General features: G+C 39.4%; 1 protein-coding gene across 8 annotated transcripts in view; it reads right to left on the bottom strand.

The window, feature by feature from the left end:
• Positions 1-1,224: 1,224 nt before the first annotated feature.
• LOC102197977 (sodium bicarbonate cotransporter 3-like) overlaps positions 1,225-25,257 on the bottom strand; it is a 53,290-nt gene continuing 29,257 nt past the window's right edge. For 2 of the 8 annotated variants that reach the window (XM_005740703.1, XM_005740704.2), the window contains exons 3-26: positions 24,455-24,601; positions 22,913-23,051; positions 20,951-21,111; positions 20,580-20,768; positions 19,169-19,528; positions 15,610-15,725; positions 14,668-14,825; positions 13,157-13,244; positions 12,908-13,054; positions 12,362-12,468; positions 11,123-11,297; positions 10,029-10,162; positions 9,689-9,934; positions 9,065-9,170; positions 8,325-8,486; positions 7,669-7,782; positions 7,161-7,322; positions 6,187-6,438; positions 5,897-5,965; positions 5,485-5,658; positions 5,146-5,283; positions 3,962-4,062; positions 3,023-3,139; positions 1,225-1,415 (exon numbers count right to left, since the gene is read on the bottom strand). In XM_005740703.1, the coding sequence (XP_005740760.1) occupies positions 1,334-1,415; positions 3,023-3,139; positions 3,962-4,062; positions 5,146-5,283; positions 5,485-5,658; positions 5,897-5,965; positions 6,187-6,438; positions 7,161-7,322; positions 7,669-7,782; positions 8,325-8,486; positions 9,065-9,170; positions 9,689-9,934; positions 10,029-10,162; positions 11,123-11,297; positions 12,362-12,468; positions 12,908-13,054; positions 13,157-13,244; positions 14,668-14,825; positions 15,610-15,725; positions 19,169-19,528; positions 20,580-20,768; positions 20,951-21,111; positions 22,913-23,051; positions 24,455-24,601 (3,644 nt within the window). In that variant the 3' untranslated portion in view covers positions 1,225-1,333. Of the gene's footprint in view, positions 1,416-3,022; positions 3,140-3,601; positions 3,641-3,961; positions 4,063-5,145; positions 5,284-5,484; positions 5,659-5,896; positions 5,966-6,186; positions 6,439-7,160; positions 7,323-7,668; positions 7,783-8,324; positions 8,487-9,064; positions 9,171-9,688; positions 9,935-10,028; positions 10,163-11,122; positions 11,298-12,361; positions 12,469-12,907; positions 13,055-13,156; positions 13,245-14,667; positions 14,826-15,609; positions 15,726-19,168; positions 19,529-20,579; positions 20,769-20,950; positions 21,112-22,912; positions 23,052-24,454; positions 24,602-25,257 lie in introns of all 8 variants that reach the window. The other 6 variants (XM_005740706.1, XM_005740707.1, XM_005740705.1 and 3 more) reach the window with 6 other exon arrangements.

Below are 25,257 nucleotides of genomic sequence, written 5' to 3' on the forward strand. Positions count from 1 at the left end.
ATATTTTGCATAAAATGATTTATGATTTGCAACGCTAAACAAATTATCTTTATACCACACGCTCGCTCGTACTCACACACCCACGCATACAGTAATAATAATACAATAATATAGACAGTATAAAAACAGGTGCTGCTATCTGGGGGTCACAAATATTCTCTCATTTCTTCGCACCTTTGTATATGTCGTGATTTACAGCATTAGGTAAAATAGTTGTGATGACAGCCATGAGAGAAACACAGTGGCCAGAGGGTTAAAATATCAAATGACAACAGTCAGAAATCACTCAAGATTCCTGAGTTCTATAATTAAAATTTGAATGACTGATGTATAAATACAGAGGGAGGAGGAGTAACCTTTTTATTAACACACCATAATTCATCTTAGGTAAGAAACTATACTGGCAAAGTGCTTACGATACAGTACAGACTTCGTATGGCCTCTGAAGTAGATTTCTACAATATTACAAACGAAAAGAACACAGTACACATACGCGTGATATTTCAGTAAGATCACATACACTATGAACAGTGAGGCTTTACAGTAAAAACTAATTTTGAGCAGCAGTATCAATACTGAGTGTTCCCCTAGAGACAGGAGAGATTATTCATGAGCAAATCTGACAAAGATGTACGCAGTAATATTAGTGTGGTGCAGTAGTAGTATCTGAATGTACCTCTGTCTGTTTTGGTTTGTGTCATTTATTGTGCCAGACTAAATATAAAATAGAATTATCTGGAGCTGACAGTACCTGAATGGCTTTAATCAAAAAGGTTTCAAAGCTGGTGTACTTTAGTGAAAGGTCTCAGTTCCACCTTAAATATATAGAAACAGAGTACGCTAACAAGAAAGAAAAAGTAGAGTAAAATGAACAGCTAAAATAACAAAAGTAAAATATAAATATAAATAAAAGTTTTGATGGTTTAAAAGTAAAATTCACACAGTTGAACACCCCCACCAGTGAGGCCCCTTCCTTTGGTGTCTGTGCTTCAAATGAGTAATAAATGGCTGCTAGACAGAGAGAATTTCTGAACAGTGAACATCGGTGGGCAGTTACAGCAGAATTCCTTTGTTTCTTGGAGTTTTATCCTTTATAGTACATATCTTGGCAACCATTCGTACACATTCTGTACATGAAGGACTTCAAGACGTGTGTTGAAGAAAGACTCGCATCCTTAAGGGAGCTCATCTGCTGCCCTGAAGGAGCTCTGCAGAGAGGTTGTGCTGCTCCAGTTCAGTGTGTCCCCTTTCCTTCTAAGATTGCGTCCATCGGTGTGGTAAAAGTGTTGTGAAGGAGAAGGTATTGAGGACAAAAGGAGTTCTGCACAATTTATTACAGGAACGTCTCGGTAGTGGAGTCTCTTCCAGGTGTGTCTGGGCTGACGTCGACTCTAACGCAGGCCACCTTTTCCTGGCTGTTCAGGGATTAACAAATAGAGAGAAAATGAGTGTGTAGGCAGATTCATGGAGGTGTTAAGGGTTGTGAGCAACTACAAATGTGTGATTTCTATCAGGTAGAGGAGTGATAGGTCTTAATTACAAACACTTACAAGACTTTACCAGCTTTAGTACAACTTGGTAAGGATGGGACTTAATGAGAGAACTGTGGCAAAAGATTTGTCAACACAAAGCACTGTGCAAAGGTTTTAGAGACCGAACTTCAAGTTAGGATCTGTTTTTAAAAATCAAAACTAAACAACACAAAAAAACAAGGAAGTGGCCCACAGGGTAAGGACTTCTATTCAAGGCAAGAAGACAGTGGATAAATCTTGGGAGGCTACCTGTCTTTATTCTGTGTCTGATTGTCTTTGTCCCTAGATGTTTGAAACTTAGATTTGTGCCCAAATCTAAAGACATCTATGGATGGATGGATAAATCTAGTGAAATTAATATACACGTAACTCAAAAAAGCTGTTTACAGTGCAATGCAAAAGTCTTCAACCACCACATATTTTTGCATATTTTGGTAGTAAGATGGGAAATAGATGTAGAAAAGCATTTGGAAACCAACCAACAAATGTCAAACTGTGATAATCTTTGGGTTCTTTTTCAAAATGAACTAAATAAATGAATGAAAGCAAATTATGTGTTTATGTAATAGACTGTCGGTGACAAAGAACCTAACTATAAAGCTCAAAATTGATTCACATCAACACAACACTGGTTCATCTCTTCAATTAGGTACCTTTTTTATGCTTTGGTGATTCATAGATTAGTGATAAATGGATTAAAACAAACAAACAAACAAACAACAAAAGAAACATTCTTATGAAAAGAATGCAGATACGAGGACTGGACTGAAAGCAGCAAAAAATACAAACATTGAAATTCCTTTGGAAAGTCTGCAAAACTATTGTTCAATTCCACTTCAAAAAATAACAAGGAAGTCTGTCTCCTTGAAATAAGGAAATAAGGGTAGCACAAGACCTTTGCACAGTACTGTGTTTTTCCTCTTTGCATCAACACACCTACTCAGTTTTTCAAGATACCTAAAACAAATTGTAAAAATCTTTGTGACTTTAGGAGATACACATCATGACAGCAAGTATGTTTAGGATAAATGAAACAGGGTGCAGTCTGAATGTGGGACCAATCAGAATCCAGTCCGATGGAACCAGGTGATAAATAGTAATTATTTCTAAGTGTTTCCTACCCTTTGCCTTTCCAAGGAAACCGAATCAGAGTTTGACATGCATTACTGTGCAAACTATGTCAAACTGTTATTGAGGAATGCCATTTTGCTGCAAATATATTCCTGTCAACTCAAGTCAGGTTAACAGCTATGGGATCTAAAAGGAACAGGAACTATTATCTTTTCTTTTACAGGATTAAACGGATTCCCGACACTCAAAACTGCAATCGCTGTGGACTTCCAGGCAGTAACTAGCTTCAGTTTCTGACTACAGCGTACGTTAAGATAGCACTATCAAGCAGTCCCTCTTGTTTTTAGCGAGCATATCATATTGAAGTAACAGAGTTGGGTGACGGGGCTCTGGAAAACTCCAGGAGATGGCATAGCTACCTTCCGCTAAGCTTCACAGGTTGGACACAAGACTCTGCACTCGAGTTCACTGCTTTCCACACTGCGGTTTTGGCCATCTCATCAGAGATATTTACAACCAAGGGGTCAGTGTCAGAACTACATGCCAAAATGAAAACACACACACACACACACACACACACACAAACAGAAACAAAAAGAGAAGACAGGCATGTAGACATCAAGACAGCAGGACAGGATCAGTGCATAAGAGGCAGACGCAAACATGCATATATTAGAGATTAAACCAAGTTAACAACACAGAATGGCTGACCAGACAGACCACAAACAAACTTCTGTGTTAACATGTATTAAGAGCTGTTTGCGTTTTAGGTAAAGGGTTATCCTGAGAGTTGACTGTATGCATATTATTAGATAAGGCAATCATTCTATCATAGACCTTTTTACCTTAAAACAAATAATAAATAAATAATAAATGCAATCCATTATTATTATTATCATTATTAATATGCAGCAATGTGGGTCAGAGATTATTATTATTATTATTATTATTGTTATTATCATCGTCATTGTACACACAGCCATGCTACCTCTTCTTACAATGGGACGCTGTGGGTCACTACTTCTATTCTGTATGATCTGTTAAGATGGACATAACACACAGCTGATGACCAGTCTTTAAATTGTCATTTCAAGCTGTAGATAAAAACATATTTTTTAAGTTTAGACACAGCAGAAATCAAGACATACGAAATTAGTGAAATCTTTATTTATCTGGATCAAATTTTTTTAAAATATATTTAGCCATGAGGCCATAAGATAAAAATATTATAGTAGTATGTGAGATTTACAGTCACTAACATGAATACACTTCACTCCCAAGTGAAAATTTACAGAAGATTCAGCTCTCCATCCCACAATCTGACATTTAAAGGATGCTTTATAGAGTGCATTACTCACCTCCCTGAGAGTTCCTTCACTGGGATCTTGAGCCGGTTTGAGTCTTCATAAGTGTCCTTAATCCCCATCTCTTCTTCTTCCTCCAGTCCGGACTCTTCATCCTAGATTCAAATGCATCTATAGTTTAAAAACTAGTTATTACTGCAGTGAGGTTCATCCTCCAACAATTGAGTCTCACAGTTTTATTCATATTTAAATCAGCTTTAACATCTGGCTTATTGGCCCGGGCTTATATTATATTGGGTTTTGGTCTCTGTGGTGGCTGTGTAGTACTGAAAGTACTTGATTCAAAACTCTCTTCTTCCATAACAGCCATGCTTGCAAGACCAATATACCCATTTGATTTTGCCTAGTTGCCACAATTATATAGCAATTTAATTTGCAATTTGATTCGATCCACTGTTAAGGCACCCACTCAAATTGTAGTATAATTAAACTGTCTTCCAATCGGAGCTTCAGAAGGATTTACACGATCTGGAAAGCTGTTGTTTACAACAAAGACAGATGGAGCATTTAGAGATTTTGCAGTATTACTGTTTAAATGCAAATTAGGAAGAAAAACAAAGGATAACTACATTTTTGTCATTTCAGTGCATGTCTTGAAGTACAGTAGAAAGAAAACAAAATCTCATTTAGTAAATTTTTGTAACTGAGGAGCAGTTTTAATTTTGTATCATTTGGAAGCAGAAGTGGTTGTGACCTTCAAGTAGATATTGAAAATAGTCAGCTGTTACCCTCCAGCTCTTTCCTCTTACTTTTAAGTTCTTTCCACAGAAGGAGCACAGGCATGAGCTCTTCACAGATGCTCTGAACTCCACTCTCAGGGTCAAGGCTGTCTGCTTAATCCTTAATCCTATCAAACCTTGAAACCTTGAGTATACAGAACTAATATTTTTATTTATTAGTTCTGTATACTAGTTACTATCATTGGAAAAGGCTTGTGATTGGATACATTTCCAGTCATGGTTTAGAACTTGCTTCCTGTCATTAACATCATGCTCAAAAGTTAATGATTTTTTTTTTTCTGTCCAGTGATCCCAGTAAAATGTCGCCTTCCCCATTTTTGACACAAAATCTGCTACAGCCAACTTTCTGTTAATGCAAAGAAAAGCAAAAAACTTCTTTCAAATTCAAATTACAAATAAACTTGTGATGTTCACTTATGGAAAACAGATGAGTTTTACCAGCTTTTCACGCGCTTTCTTTTTCTTATCATCCTCAGTCTTCTTTTTGCTTTCTGGCATCAAGTCATCGAGCCAGCTCAGCTCTCTCTTGGTAAAGAAAAAGTCTAGAAGCTTTCGGATAAAGACCAGCGCCAGAACCTAGAATTACAGATGAAACCAAACATAAAGTAAAGGAATGACACAATAAAAATCATATCTACTAATAAAAGAAACCCTCTGCTATACTGTTATTTGGCACAACATACAGATGAATGATCAATAACTGTGACATTAAAAACATTTCTATAACTCTTCTCCAGTAAAAATGAAGTGATAAAATAAGTAAGGCTGAGTCATTACCATCATGGGGAATACAACAGCTGCTGCAGACACCTTGATTACCCAGAGCAGCACCAAACAGCTGAGCTGTATCAGGGTGAAGATATGGACCTTCCACAGTGGCACATAGCGCAGGTAGATCAGGTCAGGCTGGTGCTTTGCAGGCATGCCAAACAGTTTGATTCTGTCAAAGAACTAGAGTAAAGAGAGTCAGTGAAACAGTTAAGAAATACAAATGCATGAAAGTATCACTTAATAGATTATTCAGAGGAGGAAACACATTTAATAAGAGAAGCTCCCAAGGACTCTGAATTACCATTAAAGGTTTGCAACAGCAGGGGGCAAACTTATCTTTACTAACAGCTCCAGACTCCTGCTCTGTTCTGAATAGAAGGGCAGCACTATCTTCAAAGACAGCAGGGGAGAGACTTACTTGAATGCCTTTGAGGGAAGAGACACCCATGTAGAGAAAGACTCCGTACAGAACCGGCATTGGAATAAACTGCCGAAAGCACAAATCAAACAACATATTAGAAAATATTTAACTTACGGTACATGAAGCAAAAAGCTGAAAACATCTATGACACACTTGTGCCAGGTGACAACACATTAGTTAGTTTACACGGAATTAACGCAACTTGTGTCAAATAATCAAAAGACATTATTATATACAGTGATTTACAGGGGGAAGCAAATATTATTTCACTGACAACCCCATCGCACCTTGAGCACTGATGTCATGAAGACAGAACAACCCATCAGGACAAAGATCATAAATCCCGTGACTCGCTGTTCCCGGATTCCCAAAAACTTGGGCTGTTCTCCCGGTGCGGAGCAGCCGGACTCCACCTTCAGGCTGTTAACGTGGGAAATAGAGAGGACGGTTGCAGCCACAAACCACGGCAAGCCCATAATGGAGCACACGCCCAGCATTATTGCCACGAGGAGCAAGTCCAGGTGATAGCCACATCCTTTCTGTAAGATACGAGAAGTAGAGGCATGGACATACACAAACTTTCAAGACTGAAGAGAAAAATCTTTGTGACAGATTCATTCACTGTGATCAATCAGCTATTTGCCTTTTTCTGTAAAAAAAAAATATTAAAATAAATTTTGTGAAACTTTTTATACTTCCTCCAGCTTCTCCCTTTAGGAGTGACCACACTGAATCATCTGTCTCACCCTTTCTCTACCGTCCCTCTGCATGTCCTCCTTCTCTACATCCATAAACCCTCTCACTGCTCTTCCTCTCTCTTGTAAACCTTCCATTTCACTCTTGCTGCTGTCCTTCTGTCACAAATCACCCTTGACACTTGTGTTCACGCTCTTCTTCACCTCTTTTTTGCACTGTCCATTCCTTTGGATGCTGACCCCAAGTATTTAAACTCATCCACTTTCACTAACTCTACTCCTTACATCTTTACCTTTCCACCTGCCTGACTTCATCAGTCAAACCTGTCCATCACCACTGCAAACAAGAAGGGGTTCAGAGCCAATCTCTGATGTAATCCCACCCCCACCTTGAACCATTCTGTCACTTCTACAGCAAAACTCATCACTGTCTCGCTGTACTCATACATATGCTGCAGTACCCTAGCATACTTCCCTCACTCCGGACGTCTTCATTCAGTACCACAGTTCCTCCCTTGGCACCCTATCACAAGCTTTCTCAAAATACTTTCAGATAAAAGTCAGACCTTCAGCTTGTGCTCTTTGCGGTTGATGATGACTGCTGTGATCTGCTGATCCATAAAAATGAGGATGGTGCAGAGCATGGCAGGAAGTACTGCCACCAGCAGTGTCCACCAAGGGTTTTCTCCTAACGGATCCATTAGCCAGCCTCTGTTCTTTGAAGTTGGCTGAGGGGAAAAGTGCAAGCCACATTAAGTATATAAGGTATAAACTAACTGAGAATATTTATCTTACACATTACTTGTAATGTGTTGGTCAGAATCTAGACTATTCCAGCAAGAACTTTTGTATATGAAAGCCTTAAGCACACACAATCTGTACTTTTACATCTCTGAGAAGAGACTGCTAACACTGTAAAGAAACTCTTGAGTAAAATACAATAGAATTACAAAACCTTTACTTCATCTAAAGATTATATACTTTATTTAAAGCTTACAGAAGATAATAGCTACGATCCGTAAAAATGTACTCAATAGTAATAAATGGAGCAATGCAGATGAACAATATGCCTACCTCAAAGCGGTCAGGAACATTCAGTTTAGGAGACGGGATCCCCATTAGGTAGTCCACTAGCACCATAATCATGATGGTTATAAACACTGCAAAGTCACTAATAGTGGATCGCACCTATGTAACACACACATATACAAAATAGATTAATTTATTTAGGGATTTCACATGTGCCTTCAGCCACCCTTTATAAATGTATTCCTAAAGCAAAGAAGCGAAGCTGCTTAACTTCATATCATTTCCTTCTGTAGGTACAGCTCCATCAAAGTAATTGTTGCACATTTTACAGTTTACACAATACCAACACCGGCCTACACCGAGTGATAACACTGTAGATGTTACTATGTGGGAGGATGCAACAAGATCTCTTCTTTCTGAACATGAGTCTGCTCCTGTACTAATGACTCAATACAAACATTTACATAGTGTCAGAACCTTTTAGGTTAATCTGCCCACACTTGCGTGCACCAGGTGTACAAAACATATAATGACATGTGATGTTACAGATCTGATGCTTCATATTTCAAATAGTACTATTTAAACATCATTTTACATGATTAGGGATTAAACCGTGCTTTCTTTTGTCTTTTAAAAGCTTCTTTTTGCTGCGTTTTACAAAAGAAATAACATACATAAACAAATTAAGCCCAACATCTCACCCTGGTGGGGAAGTATCTTTCTGTTTTAAACTGCTTGAGGAATGATGACAAAAAGAAGGTTGTGAAGAAGAGGATAACAGACCAAAAGAGAACATCTGGGATGTACGGCCCATGGTGACCACAGGCAGGACCCACAAAGTCTCCATGGAGCAATTTGCACGTCTTTAAAGAAGAAGAAAAAGGATAAAAAATTGGTAATTTAATGAATCATCTGTATGACAGAGGTAGATGTATTGCTGGGGGTTGTGCTTATGACTAAAATTGTGAATTATATAATGTAGACTATTGGCTTATAGTGGAATTGAACTTCTGTGTTAAATCTACGCTGTAGGTATGTAATGGCAAACCTTTCTGAAACCTTATGCAGTAACTTACACCCTAACCTGACACACACCTCCCTACTGATGTAACTTCACAGTACAACAGCACCACCTTTTCCTTCCATGCATTTCTGGCTACTTCTTTTGGTGCCATTTTTGAAATCAGCTAGAAGACAATGGAGCAACTCGAAGAGAGAAACTCCACTGCTAGCAAGTGTTTAGGTGGGAAAATTGTAGAGCAATGGAGACACACCACACGCACACACAGGTATAAAAGCTACTTGGGGAAGCTATGGCATGTGCTCTACATAGATTCAATGCATGAAGTCAACATTAAGCTTCACTGTTTGTTCTCCAATTTTAAAACTGTGTTTGTAATTTCTGTTTTTTACACTAGAGGTCACTGTGCGCTAGTCTTACTGAAACACTGAGGCTGCTCCATTCGATAGAGTCTGGACTATATCCGGACTGGTTCCACTTCTGCATGACCTCATCTGTAGCATTTGCTGGTGGAGAGCACTGACACCTGGGGACAGAGGATCCAAAACTAAGCAAAGTCTGTACCTTGAGCCTTCTGTGAGAAATAATGTTTAAGGTTCAATTAAAGCAAACTTTAAGTACATGCTACAGTGTATCTGCCAGGTAAAATTATATTTTCCTTAAGAAGGAACTACTTTATGTGATGCTTTGGAATTTAATCTAAAGATTGTAATAGAAAATGTGGAAAGTCCCTACTTTGAGACCAGGGGCAGACAAGTCCCTCTGAGGTTGTGTCAAAGCCCGTTACAAATCAGAAATTAAATGAAAATTTAATAAGACTTTAGAGTTTTCCCAGTAAACCAGTCAGCTGAAGTAGTCGTAGAAGAAGATAATATAAATTTTAACCTCTCTCATTATCAGTTAACGCACTCTTGCAGAGACAGCAATTTGAAGAGCTAAATTTAATGCAACCTGTGCAAACAATTCAAAATATATAATACTGAGCAAACAATAATAAACAAATGGACCTTTAATCATTCATGTAACTTAAATCTCAGTACTTACGAATACAGAGTAAGGTTGTCCAAGCTGTTATGCATGTTGACAGGGTACAATTCTCCCAGATGAAAGAGCTTCTCTAGAGCTTCGTAGATGAAGATGATGCAGATCAATGCTGCAAAAGCTTCCTCTGTGAAGCGGGTAATGTAGCAAACCAGAGAGCTTGCATCTGTGGCCACGAGGAGGATACACAGGAAGGCAGTCCACAGACCAATGCTGGTCCGTAGAGACAGGTAGGACAAGCTATAGTCCCTGGGAAAGACAAAGAATTTCTATTAGACAATGGGAATCAACATAAAACACTGTTGAGCATTTTTTACTACAATGCAAACTTGCTCAAACTCACTTGCAGAACTTAAAGAGGATCTTCTCAAATACTAAAACAGGCCCCGTGCTGCCAAGAATAGTGAGGGGCTGGCCTGCAAAGAGGGAGTATGCTACTCCTGTCAGTGATGCCCCAAATAGAGACTCGATGGCGCTCTGTAGAGACAGAGGAGAGGAGTGGAGTGAGGGAATAAGAAAGGAGGGATTGGGGAGGTGAAATTGCACAAAGGAGGATACAGAGGGAAAGGCTGAAGGAGAAAAGCAACAGATGAGGAGGAGACCACAGACCAGAACATAAAGCTTTGATTAAACAGACATTATGGGCTGCGTCTGAGAGGCTAGATAAACTGTTCAAATGTTCCCACACTGCTGACTTGTCCGAAGTCATATCTCTGTGCAGCGTGTGAGTTTATTTAGACGCATTACACACACCAGCACACAGACTGTCTGTGCCAACAGTCCCTGGCCTAGCACAGACATCTGGATGAAAGCAAAGCAGACAGTGAGAGAGAACAGAGAGAACCACAAAAAGAGACACTATACTAAACAGTTTTTATGGTAACAAAAAGAAAGAAGTGAAATGTATTAATAGTTTGATTTTATGTAACATTTTTTTTATTTTGATTGCTCATACACGTGTTTTAAAGAGGTCAGAAACATGTTGTGTGTAACATGTGTGCATTTGATCCCATCTTATTGTCTAGTGTAAGAGTGCTGCATTATTTAGCTAAACTTGTGCAAACCGTGAAATGGATTTCTTATTTGAAAACACTGATAACACTATTATGGATGGTAGAAAGAACAGATTTTTGCACTTTACAACTTTACGATGGAGCGTTTAGGATGTAAAGCGCTTTGGGGTCCTTAGGGACTAGTAAAGCGCTATATAAATACAGGCCATTTTTAGGATTCTGTGGAACTGGGGTATTTGCTTTCCGTCATTCACAATACCCTCACAGAACCCATCTGAAGTGCCAGTGCAAAAATCACAATATGTAGTAGCAATAGTCCCAAACGTTCGACTATAACACGACTAAGGGATTAGGGCTTTTACGCCCACTGGAACCCATGAAGCGATCAAATACTGACTTTTAAGTGCCAAGCTTTATGACTCACTATGTTGCCTTTTGTCGCCTCCCCAAGCAGACCCCCGAATGTGATGACAGGAGACATGCAGGCGCAGTAAAGGAAAAGGACAGAAGCGAGACACTGCAGACTGAGAGCGTCCCTGATGTCGCTCCAGTAAAAGGGCGCTTTCCGCTTGACATCCAGGACCAGACCTCCGAAAATTCTAGAAGATTCCCAGAGCAGATTTTAGTGCTTGAAATTTTCAAATTGAATGTAATGTAATTACAATTACCGTAAGAAAAAAAAAATGCAAACTTCAACATATTTTCAATCAGGAAATGTGAAGAGTGGAAGCTTCAAGAGTATTACTGTCACAAAAACTCAATTAATATGAAGCTAAGTATCTAAGTGTCTGTGGTGGATCATGTGACCATCTGGTTCAGAGCTTATTAGCACTAAAGAAAAGACTCTTACTGTAACAGTGTCAGCTGTAAACCGATGTTCTTAAAATGTACTAATTTAATGTTTCCGGCTTCACTGAGATGCTGTCTGATGTTACTTACTGACCACTCAGCCTCTTTCTGCCTGTTTTTCCTTTGCCTTTCTATTTCTCAAATCCATTTCTCACCTTATATATCGTCTCCTCTCTTTTCTCTAACACCAATCCAAAAGCCTTCCTGTGAGGTCCTTTTTTATATTTACTTTCCCTCACACCTCTGAAATAACCTCTCTTGCTGTCCTTCACAGCCCCTGCTGATTCTTTCACAGAGCCCGTGTTTTCATTTTTTTTCCCTTAACATTAGCTTCTTGTACTTTCTTACGCTCAGCTTTCCCTGAGTAGCTCGCTCATAGCACAAGCCTTTTATAGTTGCAGTGAAAGGGAGCGTGACTCTGTAAATAATACAGTGCCTTCCAACAGACATGAGTGTGTGTCAGTCTGAGGTTGCCAATAAACACGTTGTCCTCAGTGTGTGGCCCGTGGATAGGTGGTATCAGTTATCCATAAATGTCGACATTTCAGTTTAACAGAGTAATGTATCTGCTCAAACAAACTAATGTCGTGCTTCTAAAATTTCACATTTCATACCATTTCAAATTTTAATAAAAGCTCTGTTAGAAAAATGATTTGGTTGATAGCTTTGAATTCACAGAAATTTCATTTTAGAGCATCCTAGAACCATAAACAAACCCCTGCAACTCAAGATGATAAACAGAACAAGTCACTTCCATACAGGGAACAGCAGCTGACTGGATAGATGTTTAATAATGTCACCATTACATACTCACCTCCCAGTCCTCTGCAGCTCAGGCCCTGCATGATGGTCCTCCTCCTTTTCCAGTTCTCCAGCTGGAGGTGCACTGCCATTGGGCTGCAGTGGTATTTTCCTCTTTATCTGCAGGTAGGACAGTTTAAAACAATATGTTCCATATGTTTTAATTCTTTTAAGGCCTCTCTCTTCATTTAAGGTGCCTCTCTTACTGTGATTATAATGATATAAAGCTAAATGTGACATATAAACAACATGTTACTGTTTATAAGACTTGTATATATGGAAGTACAGTATGAAAGATGTTGTATTCTTAATGACTTATCCAACTGTTTACCCAAGCTGAACTCTAGACAGGCTGCCAGTCTATCACAAGACTAACAAAGAGATCTACACCTATGGCCAGTTTTAGAATCATTAATGCATCAGTGTATCCCAGGCAATTTTCTCTATATTTTTTGTTACAGTCATGTCATTTTTGGCTAGGTTTAAAATGAAAATGGACACTTAAATGTATATTCAGTAGATACACCTGATATAAAATGTGGTAGAGATCCTAACTTACCTGAGATGGGACATTCTTGGGTGGCTCAATTCGAATTGTGGGATCCCACTCTCCAGGAGGAAGGACAGTCACCTGATCAAGGAACTCATCTATCCCAGAGAGTAGATCAGTTCGGTCTTTGGCCTTGTATGCAACGTCGTGGAAAATCTAGAAAATGAAATATATTTGGAGAATGGTTGCACAATTCAATTAACATTTGAAAAAGATAAAATAAGATAAAATTCAAATAAATGGCAGTGTCCTTCTCACCTCGTCTGTCATTAGCGTGGCCATGGATCTGCCAATTTCATGGTACTGTGGTCCTTTGCCGTGAGGACCCAAAAGCAGGAAAAGAAACCTTTCAACAAGAAACAGATTAATTAAATACACTTAAACTGATGACAGTGATACAAACTGCATTCAGTCTTTCTTAAATTTTTGAGGAGCTGGTTTGTAGCTCCGAAATAAAAAAAGAAAAAAGGTGTCATCTCATGCTATGTATTTATGCTCCCTAGAGGGCACAACAACAGCACAAGCCCAGACATGTGAGATCAAGAGCAGAACCTCAGCTAACCTCACCTAAGGGAGCTACTTTACAAGTATGGAAGTACTTTGGCTATTACACCACCAACAAAGCGCAACACTTTGAAAAATGTGCAAGAAAAATAATTAAAGGTGGAAGCAAATTTGTTTCATCACTTGAGGTAAAAATACACTGTTGATTGCATCAAAGCTAAGAAGCCACATGAGGAGGAGATACCGACAGCTGGTGAGGTGCGACCCAAACATAAACAAATGACTCAACCGAGCAATGCTGGATCTGGCTATTTGCCCTCCATATGACAGACAGAGCAGACAGTGGATAGAAATTACTGATGTGGTTAACTTTTGTTTGCAGTCCACAGCAGCGGATGAGCACGGCTTTAAGAAACTGGTCAAAGTTTTTTCAGTTTATTTTTATTTAACTAGGAAAGAATATGACTCAAGATTAAAATAGAGTGTCCTAGTAAAGAATCGGTTTATCATAAGTTGAATAAATTAAATCCACACAGCAGTTAAGTACGAGTAATAAAAATAACAGAAGACAACGAAAACACCTAAAAAACCTAGGGTACTTTTTTTTTTTTATTTGCAATTGACTTATGTTGCATCACTACAATGGCACTGCAAGAGCCTTGCAGCAATAGATTCACACTTCAAATTAGACAATCTGACACCAGTGACAAAAATAAGGGTGAAGAATGCCCTTCATTTTGTCTGCACTAGCTGCTACTTACTGCAATCTCCCATAAAACATTCAGTATGTTTTTCTACATCATCATTAACGTCTTTATTGCGAAGTATGATATCATTTCGGGGCTATATAGCCCAGCCCTACTAGTTCATCTTTTCACATTTGCATTGTTTATGTTTATGTTTGTTGAGCCATCAGCCTTGTTGTTTCTTCTTTTGATCGCTTTACTTCTTCCCGTGTTGATTAGAAAAAAAAAAACCTAAGCGTTGCCCACATTTTTGCACACCATGCTACTTATTTTTTGCCCAATTATATGTTTCAAGATTTGTATCCAGGCATTGCAAAGGGTTGTGTATGATCACAGCCATGGTAAATCCACAGGTTATAGTAGGTCGATGTGATAGCAGCATTAACAAATTATTTTAAAAGTCTGCTTTAAAAAAAACAAAAAAAACAAAAACTAACTTGTCATATTTGGTGTGTTTTTTTAATGACAAAACTTTAGGCAAAGAAAAGACCTTATGTGATACAATTCTTAATAACTTACCTTGTGGGCACAGGCACCTCAGTAAGGCCTGTGATAAGGACTGCAGGTGACAGTCGAACAAATGCAATTATGGGCTTCTCCAGGAAGTCCACTTCTCCCACTAGCACATTGGAAGCCTCAGCACCCGGGGGAATCTTTTTCATGAAATTCATGTCCACCTAAAGTCAGTGAAATAGTAAAATCATACATACAGATCTACACAGAAGAAAGCTTAAAAAGGTATAATAGACTTGGAGCCAGTGGAAGTACACACATGCGAAAAGAGATGAAGATATGGAAATGAAAGGAATGGCAGCAGGTCAGTTGGATGCTATGATAATAAATGAATTATAAGGGGATTTGAGAGCAGCCTATAGAACTACATAGTACTGAGCAAAGATTGTCCATTGATTTTATCCATTTCTTATTATGTTCCTCAGATAAATGGCTTTTACTGCTACGCTAAATAAAAATAGACCCGAGCATGGCAACATTTTGTTCCTCTCTGTGTAAAAGGGTCTGTGCCTTCATCTCCTGTGACTCATGCAAACACAGCACCTTATTTTTTGGCAGTTATGGATGCTTTCATATTGACAAGTGCTTATGGCAACCTGCCATTTTACTTAATGGATGCAGACCTAGAAAATGGTAGGATGAATGGGAGCCATGCTACGGATTTCCAAAACTAAACAGTTATGTAACTTTTACTTTGATGCTTATTCTGCATCCATTACAGGAGGAGCAATGATTAATGCCTTTTAATGAGCCCAGAAGAAAAAGGCTGACAGGTATGTGATGTTGGCGCTCATAGAGGCTGTTTTTAATGGAGGCCATCGAAATGACTGAACATCCAGAAACTGAAGAAAAAAAAGAAAAAAAAAAAAGAAAAAAAAACACTGATGGCTCAGTCATGGGTCCCTCCACCACGGACTGTTTCTGTGCTCAGTACTGGGGATAGGTTACCTTGCTGAAGTCGACACTGCTGCTTTCTCTACTGACCCCTACTTTGGATGGCCGCCTATCCATTGCCTTGTTGCTATCCAGATTGTTTGGGACGGAGTTCTGAGACACCAGTGGTCCTGGGATGCAAAAGAGGAGAGAAAAAGACAAAGCGGCGGTAGAAAACGTGTAAGTACAAGGCAGGAAATGACGGCAGGAGACCAGCTGTGAGGTCTGCCATGAACGCTATCTGTCATGTGATTAGTAATAAGATTAATAATGATAATAACAACTTTTAATAATTGAAGTAAGTGCCATTAATTTGCCTGTCTAATTATGAAGAAGATTATATAATGATATGAGTACTTCTACTTTACAGCATGGGCTCAACAAACGTGACGCAATTGTGGAATTTAATCACTCTATGCAAACAAACCTGATACAAAGCGAATCACACTTTTAAAAAAAAATGTAGTATTACAGTTTAAATAAGTGTTTCAACTTCATATTTCTATATTCAGTTTTAAAGGGAAAATTAAACACTGTATGTGCTCTTAGCTAAGTGGCCTAAGGAAATTTGCTTTAAATGTTCAACCAGATCAGTTCTGCAGTTTTTTGGCTCCAACATACTGCGCCAAATGAAAACTTTATATTACATGCGCATTCATATAAACTGTTTAAATAAAAAAAAAAAACATATGTCGGAGCTGATAAAAGATTAGTTGAATCTATTTTATTATGTTATTTTTCTGTCAAGTGAAATTATTTCTTCCACGAAATCCACTAAATGTGATACAGAGCAGCAACGATGTGACAGCTCTTCAGAGGGAAGATGATATTTGACACTACAGTATTCCTGAATGCTCCCAGTCTGTTGAGCTCATGCTCTGGCACTGAAGTTACTCCTGCTTGGCTTGAATTCATGTCGGCTTTGCTCTAAAGGTGAATGGAAGTGTTTGATGTCCTGGCAGATCAAATGTTAAAACTGTCATTTCTGTGGACGACTGGTTGCACACTTTATGCGATCTGAGCCATACCAGATACAGGAACCGCTAGCACTTTATGCGAGATGAGAGAGGGAGATGAAATGAGGGAGTACTGCATATAAAGCGAAGGACTACATATGCATACTGTCCTCTGAAATTCTTTTACCAGGTTTTTATTCATTTCCACTTCCACAAAAAAATAAAAGTCATCATGAAATAATTAAGCAAACATAAAAAACAAAATACACCACAAGTCAAAGTGAAAACGTATCATTTCTGCCAGTGATTTCTGGCCACTGATTCATACCCTTGAACTGTACCCTGGAGTAACCCCAGTGAATGCTGGGTAGCTGGGACTGCTGAACAGAAATGTGATTGCTCACATACCTGACAAAGCCTCTTGAAATATGGGAGGGATTAGTTTAGGTTGTGTCTGCCAGCACACCTCATTCAGGAAGGCTAAGCCCTGGAATGCTCCACCACACCAGCCTTTTAAACAGTGGTGTCACAGCACTACCTCATTCATAGGCAAAAAAGTAGCACAGATGTCTGAAATTACCGACTGGTGGAAATTCCAATAAAAGACAAAAAGAAGATTAGAGGGTACATTTATAGCACCTGTAGGAATACATGTACAGATCTAAAATAATATAATTTGTTATATGCATGAAGGAGTATTAAATGCAACTACTGTAATAATAACAACAACTCTCTCTTTTAACGTGTAACAAGTGGAGTGCAGTGAGTCCCTGAATGGCCCGTGTAAAGGTATTTTACACATGACACGAGCACACTCAATGGGTGCATGACATTTACACATAAATAGCCTCTTGTCAACTCAATATCTACAATACCTTCACTCTATGTATTTGTAACATGTAAGCTAGACTTCAAATAGCCTCCAGACATGGCATATACACTTATACAGCTGTTAGAGTATTAGCCATTTAGCTCAACGGTACAGTTTCTACAACCTACAGCCAACACCAGATGACATTATTAAATTTAATGATTTGAAAGTGGAAAGGCCTGAAAGCCTCCTCTGAATTCTATGTATTTCCCCAGGAGGGGGTACAATTACAGAAGCTTGTCAGCTATAATAAGACCTCCTTAACCTTTCAGATTCAGCTCCCATCAACTGAATGCAGATTCTAACAGCCCATACTTTGAAATGGAGCCATTCCCAGAATGAAACAAACACAGACGTACGTACACACATGCACACAGAGTCTAATAATAAATTAAAACCGCTTGGTTCGGGAAGAACAAAAAGTCACAGTAGGTGCCAGTGTGATGGTACATACAGTACCAACACACCAGCTCTAATCACAGGCTTATTTTTGGCCACGCTGCTGGCACACATTGCTCTCTCTACACTCTTAGACGGGTAAAAGAACGTTTATCTTTGGAACTGATGCCAAATGATGAGAATGGGTGCCAAATGATGCAATGGGAAAAGCACAAGTTGAATGACATTTCAGTGAAATCAAAGGAGCAGTCGCCTGAGGGCAAATGCTCATAGCTAAAAGGATTTAGGATGTATTGCTAGTTTTGTTAGTTCCAAAACACCACTGCAAAAGCAAAAGAAATGTCCCAAGGCTTCTGCAAGATTTGCATCAAACAACAATCAATAAGTGCTGCTCTAACTGTGCAAAAGTCCCCAATTAATTGATGGGAATGTATTCTTTATACAGTGCTGTGAGTCACTGACAACAGCAGGACAGCACAAAAAATAAAGGCCAGCAGCTCCAGTTAACGATGCCCACACTAAGAATGGCTAAAGTGGGTTTTTGCATAACTTTTGCACTGTCCACTTCCTGCTGTGACAAAACAAATTTCCCACATGTGGGACTAATAAAGGTTATCTTATCTTATCTTACAAAAACTAGGCAGCATTTTTCAGCTGTACCTCCACAGAAATCATACAGAACACACTAGATTTATGTGACACCAGTGATAAGAGTTACACTTTCCCTGTTAATACATTTGGATTTTTTTTTTTTTTTAAACATATCTAGCCTACGTAATTAATGCTGTGCAACTCTGAACTGCAGAAAACGAAGATGGACTGAATGACCTATTGGGCTGATAAACTGCTCATTAATAAGGTGAAATAAACCCAATAACAAAACCCCTTCAAACAAGTTTTTCAACTAATAAATGTGAGTCATGGTGAGCAGAATGTGTAAACAAAAACATGAAAAGACAGATGACGAAGTATCGGCACAAGATTTTGGGGGTAGCTATGCAAACACAACAAGGGGAAGGTGTGAAGATGGACTCAGCTAAGCAAGGCATAGATGCTTAGAAAATGTGTGGAGCAAAGTTTAAGGGGCAAAACAGGGATGAGAGATAGCAGAAAGGAACAGGCTGGTGGAAGAGATGAACAGAAGGGAAACAAACAGAGGTTTCATCAGTGAGTAATGTCAAAACGTTTATTGATATATATACACAGTATTCAGTGAGTGAGCCTTGCTGTGGATTAATTATGAGATGGACGCAAGGTTGGAAGTTAACAGTGAGCAGAGCTTTCATGCTAGTGCTAGTGTTCTCTGTTCAAGCTGTGACTCACACTGGCAGGCTACACAGATATTTGCCTTCTAAGGGCAGCAGCTCAACGCTCTGGGATGCTGAGGATGCTCGCCGGCTGAGCTGTGGTGATACCGCCTCTTCTTCTGGTGGGTCCTCATCCTCTGGAGGAGATACCACAACCTCAGGGATGCCTTGTGGGCCGAGGACTACGCCCTGTCTGTGTGATGGGCTCTGAGAACGGCGTAAAGCCTGAGGGGTGGTAAAGGGAGAAGGACCTGGGAAAAGCCCAGTGTTGGAAGAAGAAGAGGGCAGCAGGTGGTTGAGCAGAACGGAGACTCTGGACTCTCGTCTCTGGGACAGGTTGGATACAGAGGATGCTGTCCCTGGCTTGTGGAGAGAAAGACGTGAAGAGGACAGGCCCTCTCCTAACAGAGGAGACAATGGCAAAAAAAAAAAAAAAAAAAAAAAAAAAAGGGAGGGGGGGAGGAGGAGAGGGAAAGCAAATAGGGGAAAGAGGGGATTGAGGGAGGGATGGGGTGGGACAAGGAATAAGGAACGGAACAGAAGAAAAACATGTGAAGTTGCAGTACATCACAGAAATGGTATCTGAAGGAGACAGCAAGAAAGGGTGGGCAGCGATAGGGTGACAGAGGTGTAGTTAGAGATTCGTGCTTGCATAAACGTGAGCTAAAAGCATGGCTGTGTGCAGAAGAAGCCAAGAATGATTCAGTGAGGCATGTGGGAGGCTCTACAAGGGACAAACAACATGTTATACTCAACTCCAAATAAGCCGGTCACACACTATGAGTGAGGCAAAGCTCCGAGTTCAGAAAGGCTTGCATGCAGGCGAGGATGAGTTAGCGCGATGTTGGTGCACTGCGAGGAAATGTGCTCTGTCACACACAGACCACTCATAAGTCCTACACAACACATTCATATAAACATACATATTTCAGACTGCAGCTGTTACCATCACAAACCTACAACGTGAGAGAATTCTGACCTCTCACATTTGCATTTCAGTTTTAATGATGTGAAAATGCAAGCCCAACAAAAACCACAGGCAGAGAAGTGGAGAATGGGATATTTCATTCATTGTTAAAACCTCAGGCATCTAACCCAAGATCCTAAAATGTGCAACACCACTGTGGCCATGCCTAGTCAAAAAACAAAAGATGCACACAATGCTGCCTCCAGTTGCAGGTAAAGCGTTATTTCCTGAATGTCACACCCTGAGGAGTGAAAACAATTAATTCAAACCCCAAAGCCAGGCCAGCCATACGGGTTAGCACATAAATTAGCACTCAAATTTCTTTTTCACTAAGGGGACTGAGTGCTTCAACAATTTTACTCACTTTAAACCATCCACCTTCTACGCTGGCTTTGAGGGATTTGAACAGTGGATTTTTAAGAACAGTTCCCCAGTGGTGGAAAACATCGGAGAAAAAGAAATGTGAGTGCGCCGTAGGATCTCACCGTTCTTTTCAAGCAAGAGTGGGTCAGAATGTTTCTTGCCTATGTCAGCAATGGAGCGCACAAGTGGGATGCGATTGCTGAGCTTTCTCTCATTCTGATGATGGTGTTTCTTCAGCATTGCTTCCCGCACCTTGTCACGCAAATCCTCCTTCAGCTGCCCTGACGCCACCATGCTGTCTATCACCATGTCTGAGTCACACAGTGGCAGCGGCAAAAACACAAACACACAAGAACACACAAAGAAGGTTATATATAGACCATTAAACATGTAATTATTATTGTAATAAATTTAATGCATTTCATAGTAATCGCAATGCTACCTAAAAAAAAATATAACAGTGATATGTAAAAGTCCTCTATTGTAAATTTACCTGCGATTTCCTCGATACTACTGGCCCTCATATCCAGCAAAACTGTGCCGTTAAGTATGCAGCTACGCAGTTCAAATAAGCTGTGCAAGGACAATGTGGCCACGTAAGGCTTACTCCACCTCTCACCACCATCTTCCACATCCTCTTCAAACTTCAGCCATCTGTAGGTAAGCGCCAAAAAACAGACATGTACAGAAAGACGACAATGTTTTATTTGTACCCACATACAAGCTGTATTGCAATTCAGTAAGAGTCTGTGCTGGCTTGCAAAGCCAAGATGCTATCCATCCATCCATCCATCCATTTTCTTCTGCTTATCAGGAAGCAGGTTTGGGGGGGAGCAGCCTGAGGCAAGGATGCCCACACCTCCCTCTTCCCAGCCACCTCCTCCAGCTTATACAGGGGTAGACGTTCCCAGGCCAACCAAGAGATGTAGTCTTTCCAGTGTGTCCTGGAAAACACCTCACCCACGAGGTGCCCAGGAGGCATCCTCGTCAGATGCCCTAGCCACCTCATTGGCTCCTTTCAATGTGGAGGGTTGATGGGTATACTCTGAGTCTCTCAGATGACTGAACTCCTTACCCCATCTCTAAGAGAGAGGCCAGCCACCCTTCAGAGATAGCTCATTTCCACTGCTTGTATCAGTGATCTCATTCTTTTGGTCACTATCAAGAGCTTTGCCTTTCTTCTGATCCCTTTCCTTACAACAATGAACCAATGCAGCATCAGGATTACTGCCACAGGCCCAATCTGTCTTCGAATCTCCCACTCTCTTCTCCCTTCGCTTATGAACAGGAGCCCAAGCTACTTAAACTCCTCCACTTAGAGCAGCAACTTGTCAGCCAAGATGCATTTTTTTTCTAAAGCACCGCAAATTAATTTTCAGTTCAAATTATGTCAGTCTTTGAGATGCCAGGGAAGCTAGGTCGTCATTAGTAAACTTAGCACAAAAGTTTGCATTTGGTTGATTATTTCGTTGTTGTAAAAATGCTTTTTGTCAATAAATCTGCTCAACTTACAATCTAGGTTGAGAGTTGGGTATGTGGGTTGCACACATAAGAAACTTGCCAAATGCCAAACAGTTTATTCTCTGACCAGGACAACCACACTGACTTGCGACAAATGCTGGTTAAAGAATGTGATGCCATCCCACAGCAGTGTGTGACTAAGCTGGTGACCAGCATGAGGAGATGTCAGGCTATTGTGGCAGTGTATGGTTCTTCCACGTGCTACCGAGGCCCCTGTTTGTTCAATGAATTGTTAAATTGCCAATATGTCTTGTTTCTTCAGACGTCAATCATTCAATCCAATAAATAATCCAGACAAAAAGTAGAATAGGGCGTTTGGCATTGGCAGAGAAGATTCGGCAAGTTTTTCATGGGCACAATCCACATACTCAACTCTGCGGCTCAACCAATAAATACATTTTCCTTACAAATGTGGGACCATTTATAACAAACAGGCGGTTGCCAAGAAGCATTGTAACAACAAAGGAATCATCGACCAAATTTATTTACTTTTTTTTGCCAAGTTTATTTCAAACCACAGCAAACAACCCTGGAAATGTTTATGTATGATATTAGTTTAGTTTTCTTCTAATATCAAATTAAAATTGAGATTGTTCAATGAAAGAAATGTTTCAGGATTGCTGCAGATTCTGGGGGCATTAAAAATGCTGTGAAGGCATTATGGAATTATTCAATTGTCATTTAAAGTACTTCACAGTAGAAAAATTCTAAAGTTCACAATGATTTTTACTGAGAAATAAGCCACTTAAGCTGATAGCTGTGATTATTTGTCAAAAAGACCTTAGATTTAAAAGGGAAGGTGTTACCTAACTGAAAACTAATGGTTTTCTTTTTTCTTTAAAAAGCCAATAGATCTGTGCTGTGGGCTTCTGTTTTGTTTTTTTTAAACTTCATATGGTTGTTATGCTGTTCACACTTTCATCTGCCTCCTAACCTGGCAGTCTCTCTCCACTCAGTGGCAGTGCCATCTCTAAAGGACAGCTCATCCATTTCGGTGAAGAGGTCGTGAGGGACGTGCTCCAGGTCATCATCCTCTGTACCCAAGATGAACTGTACCCTCTGGGATGGCGTGTCTAAACAGAGAGTGGAACAAAAGGCCAAGGTTATTATAACAATAACAATAAAATTAAAGAAACTGAACAAACTGTCAGGAAATGCAGGGAAGACAGAAGTTTCCAAAATAAAGTATAAACTCAGAGCATTTTGGTTAGTGGCCCAATGTAAACAACTTTTCTTACTTCACAAGAAAATTGCACAGGGCAGATGTCTTATTCTGAAATGTTTATTTCAACTCTAAAGGATGATGTGGGAAAATGCTCTGTGAAAGCAGAGATTAAATCTACAATTATAAAGGCGGATGGATTGCGTCTATGTGTAGCTGGTCACGACAACCATTTATGTAATTGCTTTTCTTTGAGGAAGAATACCAAGAAGTGTGCTAAAGAGAATAATAAAACTCGGACGCTTTAGCAACTTCCTTTTCATGTCTGATTGAATTTAGAGATACAGTATTAGGATATCTGAAACCACAGAGAAGAAAGAAATAGATAAAGTAGATTAGAAGACTAAACTCCACAGGGAGGCAGAAATTAAATAGTTGGAAGTGAAAACGGGAGAGTTACTTTCTGTTAACACAAGGGTACATTGTGTGGTGATTTGGTGTCTATTACGCACTCAATATTAACACTTGATTTCCAACTGAAAAACATTTATTTTCTGGAGCAAAAGCAGATACTGAAACATTTTTATAAACATCCCGAACACACTGAAGTGTTTTCGTTTGTCATCTCTGTATCACTGTGATAAACTGTTTTTATAAAACACATTTTTAGTCCTATCCCAAAAAAGTCTACCTCAGAATATTGACACTTTAAATGATAAAACCGTGCTTTAAAAATAAAAGTATCTTTTGTTAGTTGCACTGTTACAAGGCTCGATTCAGTCTTTCATCGAGTTCAAAGTACTGCTTGGTTGCTTACGAGTCTTACAGCTGGAATGACGCAGCAACTTCAATCACAAATGCGTACGCACATCACTTAAAATGCCGGAGCCTTCAGTCTGTCAGAGGCCGTTCACAGCGGCCTTTAATGCCTTTTAGAGCTGCACTGTTTGACGTATGGAGAAAATCAGAGGGTTAAACAAAAGTAATTATCTAATTGCCCACAGTGGCTACATTTTTTTTAACTTAAGCTTTTTGTGGATGCTTTACTTAAAGATTTTATGTGGAGTTTTTCATTCATTTAATTAAAAGATTCTACCTATTCTAGATTATAGGAGATTCTATTTAATATGTGAAGGAAGCCCATTAGTGTGCGGTAATAGATAAGGTAAGGTTCAAAGGTACACACTAGCTGCAAGCTACAATACTGTGGGATGGGATATAAGAAAACAGAGCAGACTAGAGAAAGAAACGTTTAAAAAAAAAAAGGCATGTGATATGGATGAAATTGCAATTAAGTTCAAAATAGTCGCCAACCATAAGTAGGAGAATCCCTGCCATCTTCTTTCCCCTCCTCGGAATCTCTATTCTTCTTCTTTCTTTGCTTGTGTCCTCTGTGGCGATGCCTCCGCTTACTCTCCCTCCCAAGAGGAACATGGACACCCACGTACACTGCTCTGTGGCCTAGGAAAAGTAAAGATGCAATATCTATTGACACACTGTATTACACTGTGACACAGCTTCTAATCTGCAAACACTTTACCAGCACCAATAATTGGATGTGAAAAAAGAGATTCATTGAAATTTTATTAATTATTGTCTGCTTGTGTAGGAAATAAAAGGAGGGGAGAAACGCCATTCAACCTCCTTATGCATGTTAACATAATCATTTGTCTGCCAGAGGACACTGTGCAACTTACCTGTTCCCAACACACCTGTTTGGAAGCCACAAACACAAAAACCAGCAGACCCAGAGTCAAGCAGAACATAAATGAGTGAATAAATAACTACACATAACAAATATTATAGAAATCTGTTTCTATTTTGTGTATCTGAAAGGAAAGAAAATATTGTTCAATATATGAGGATATGATTTTTAAATCAACAAATCCTGGCTCAAGTTTAAATGACCACAACTGGTATACATCTTGTTATAATGGATCTACATAAAATTTGCACTTTTTTTCTCTTCGGATAAAGAAGTAACAGTTCTATATCTAGCAAACCTGACAGATTCGAGGTACAGTGGGGCAAAAAAGTATTTAGTCAGCCACCGATTGTGCAAGTTCCCCCACCTAAAATGATGACAGAGGTCAGTAATTTGCACCAGAGGTACACTT

The sequence above is a fragment of the Pundamilia nyererei genome, unplaced genomic scaffold (assembly GCF_000239375.1).
Source record: "Pundamilia nyererei isolate P.nyererei 1_Seehausen unplaced genomic scaffold, PunNye1.0 scaffold00102, whole genome shotgun sequence".
Taxonomy (NCBI): domain Eukaryota; kingdom Metazoa; phylum Chordata; class Actinopteri; order Cichliformes; family Cichlidae; genus Pundamilia; species Pundamilia nyererei.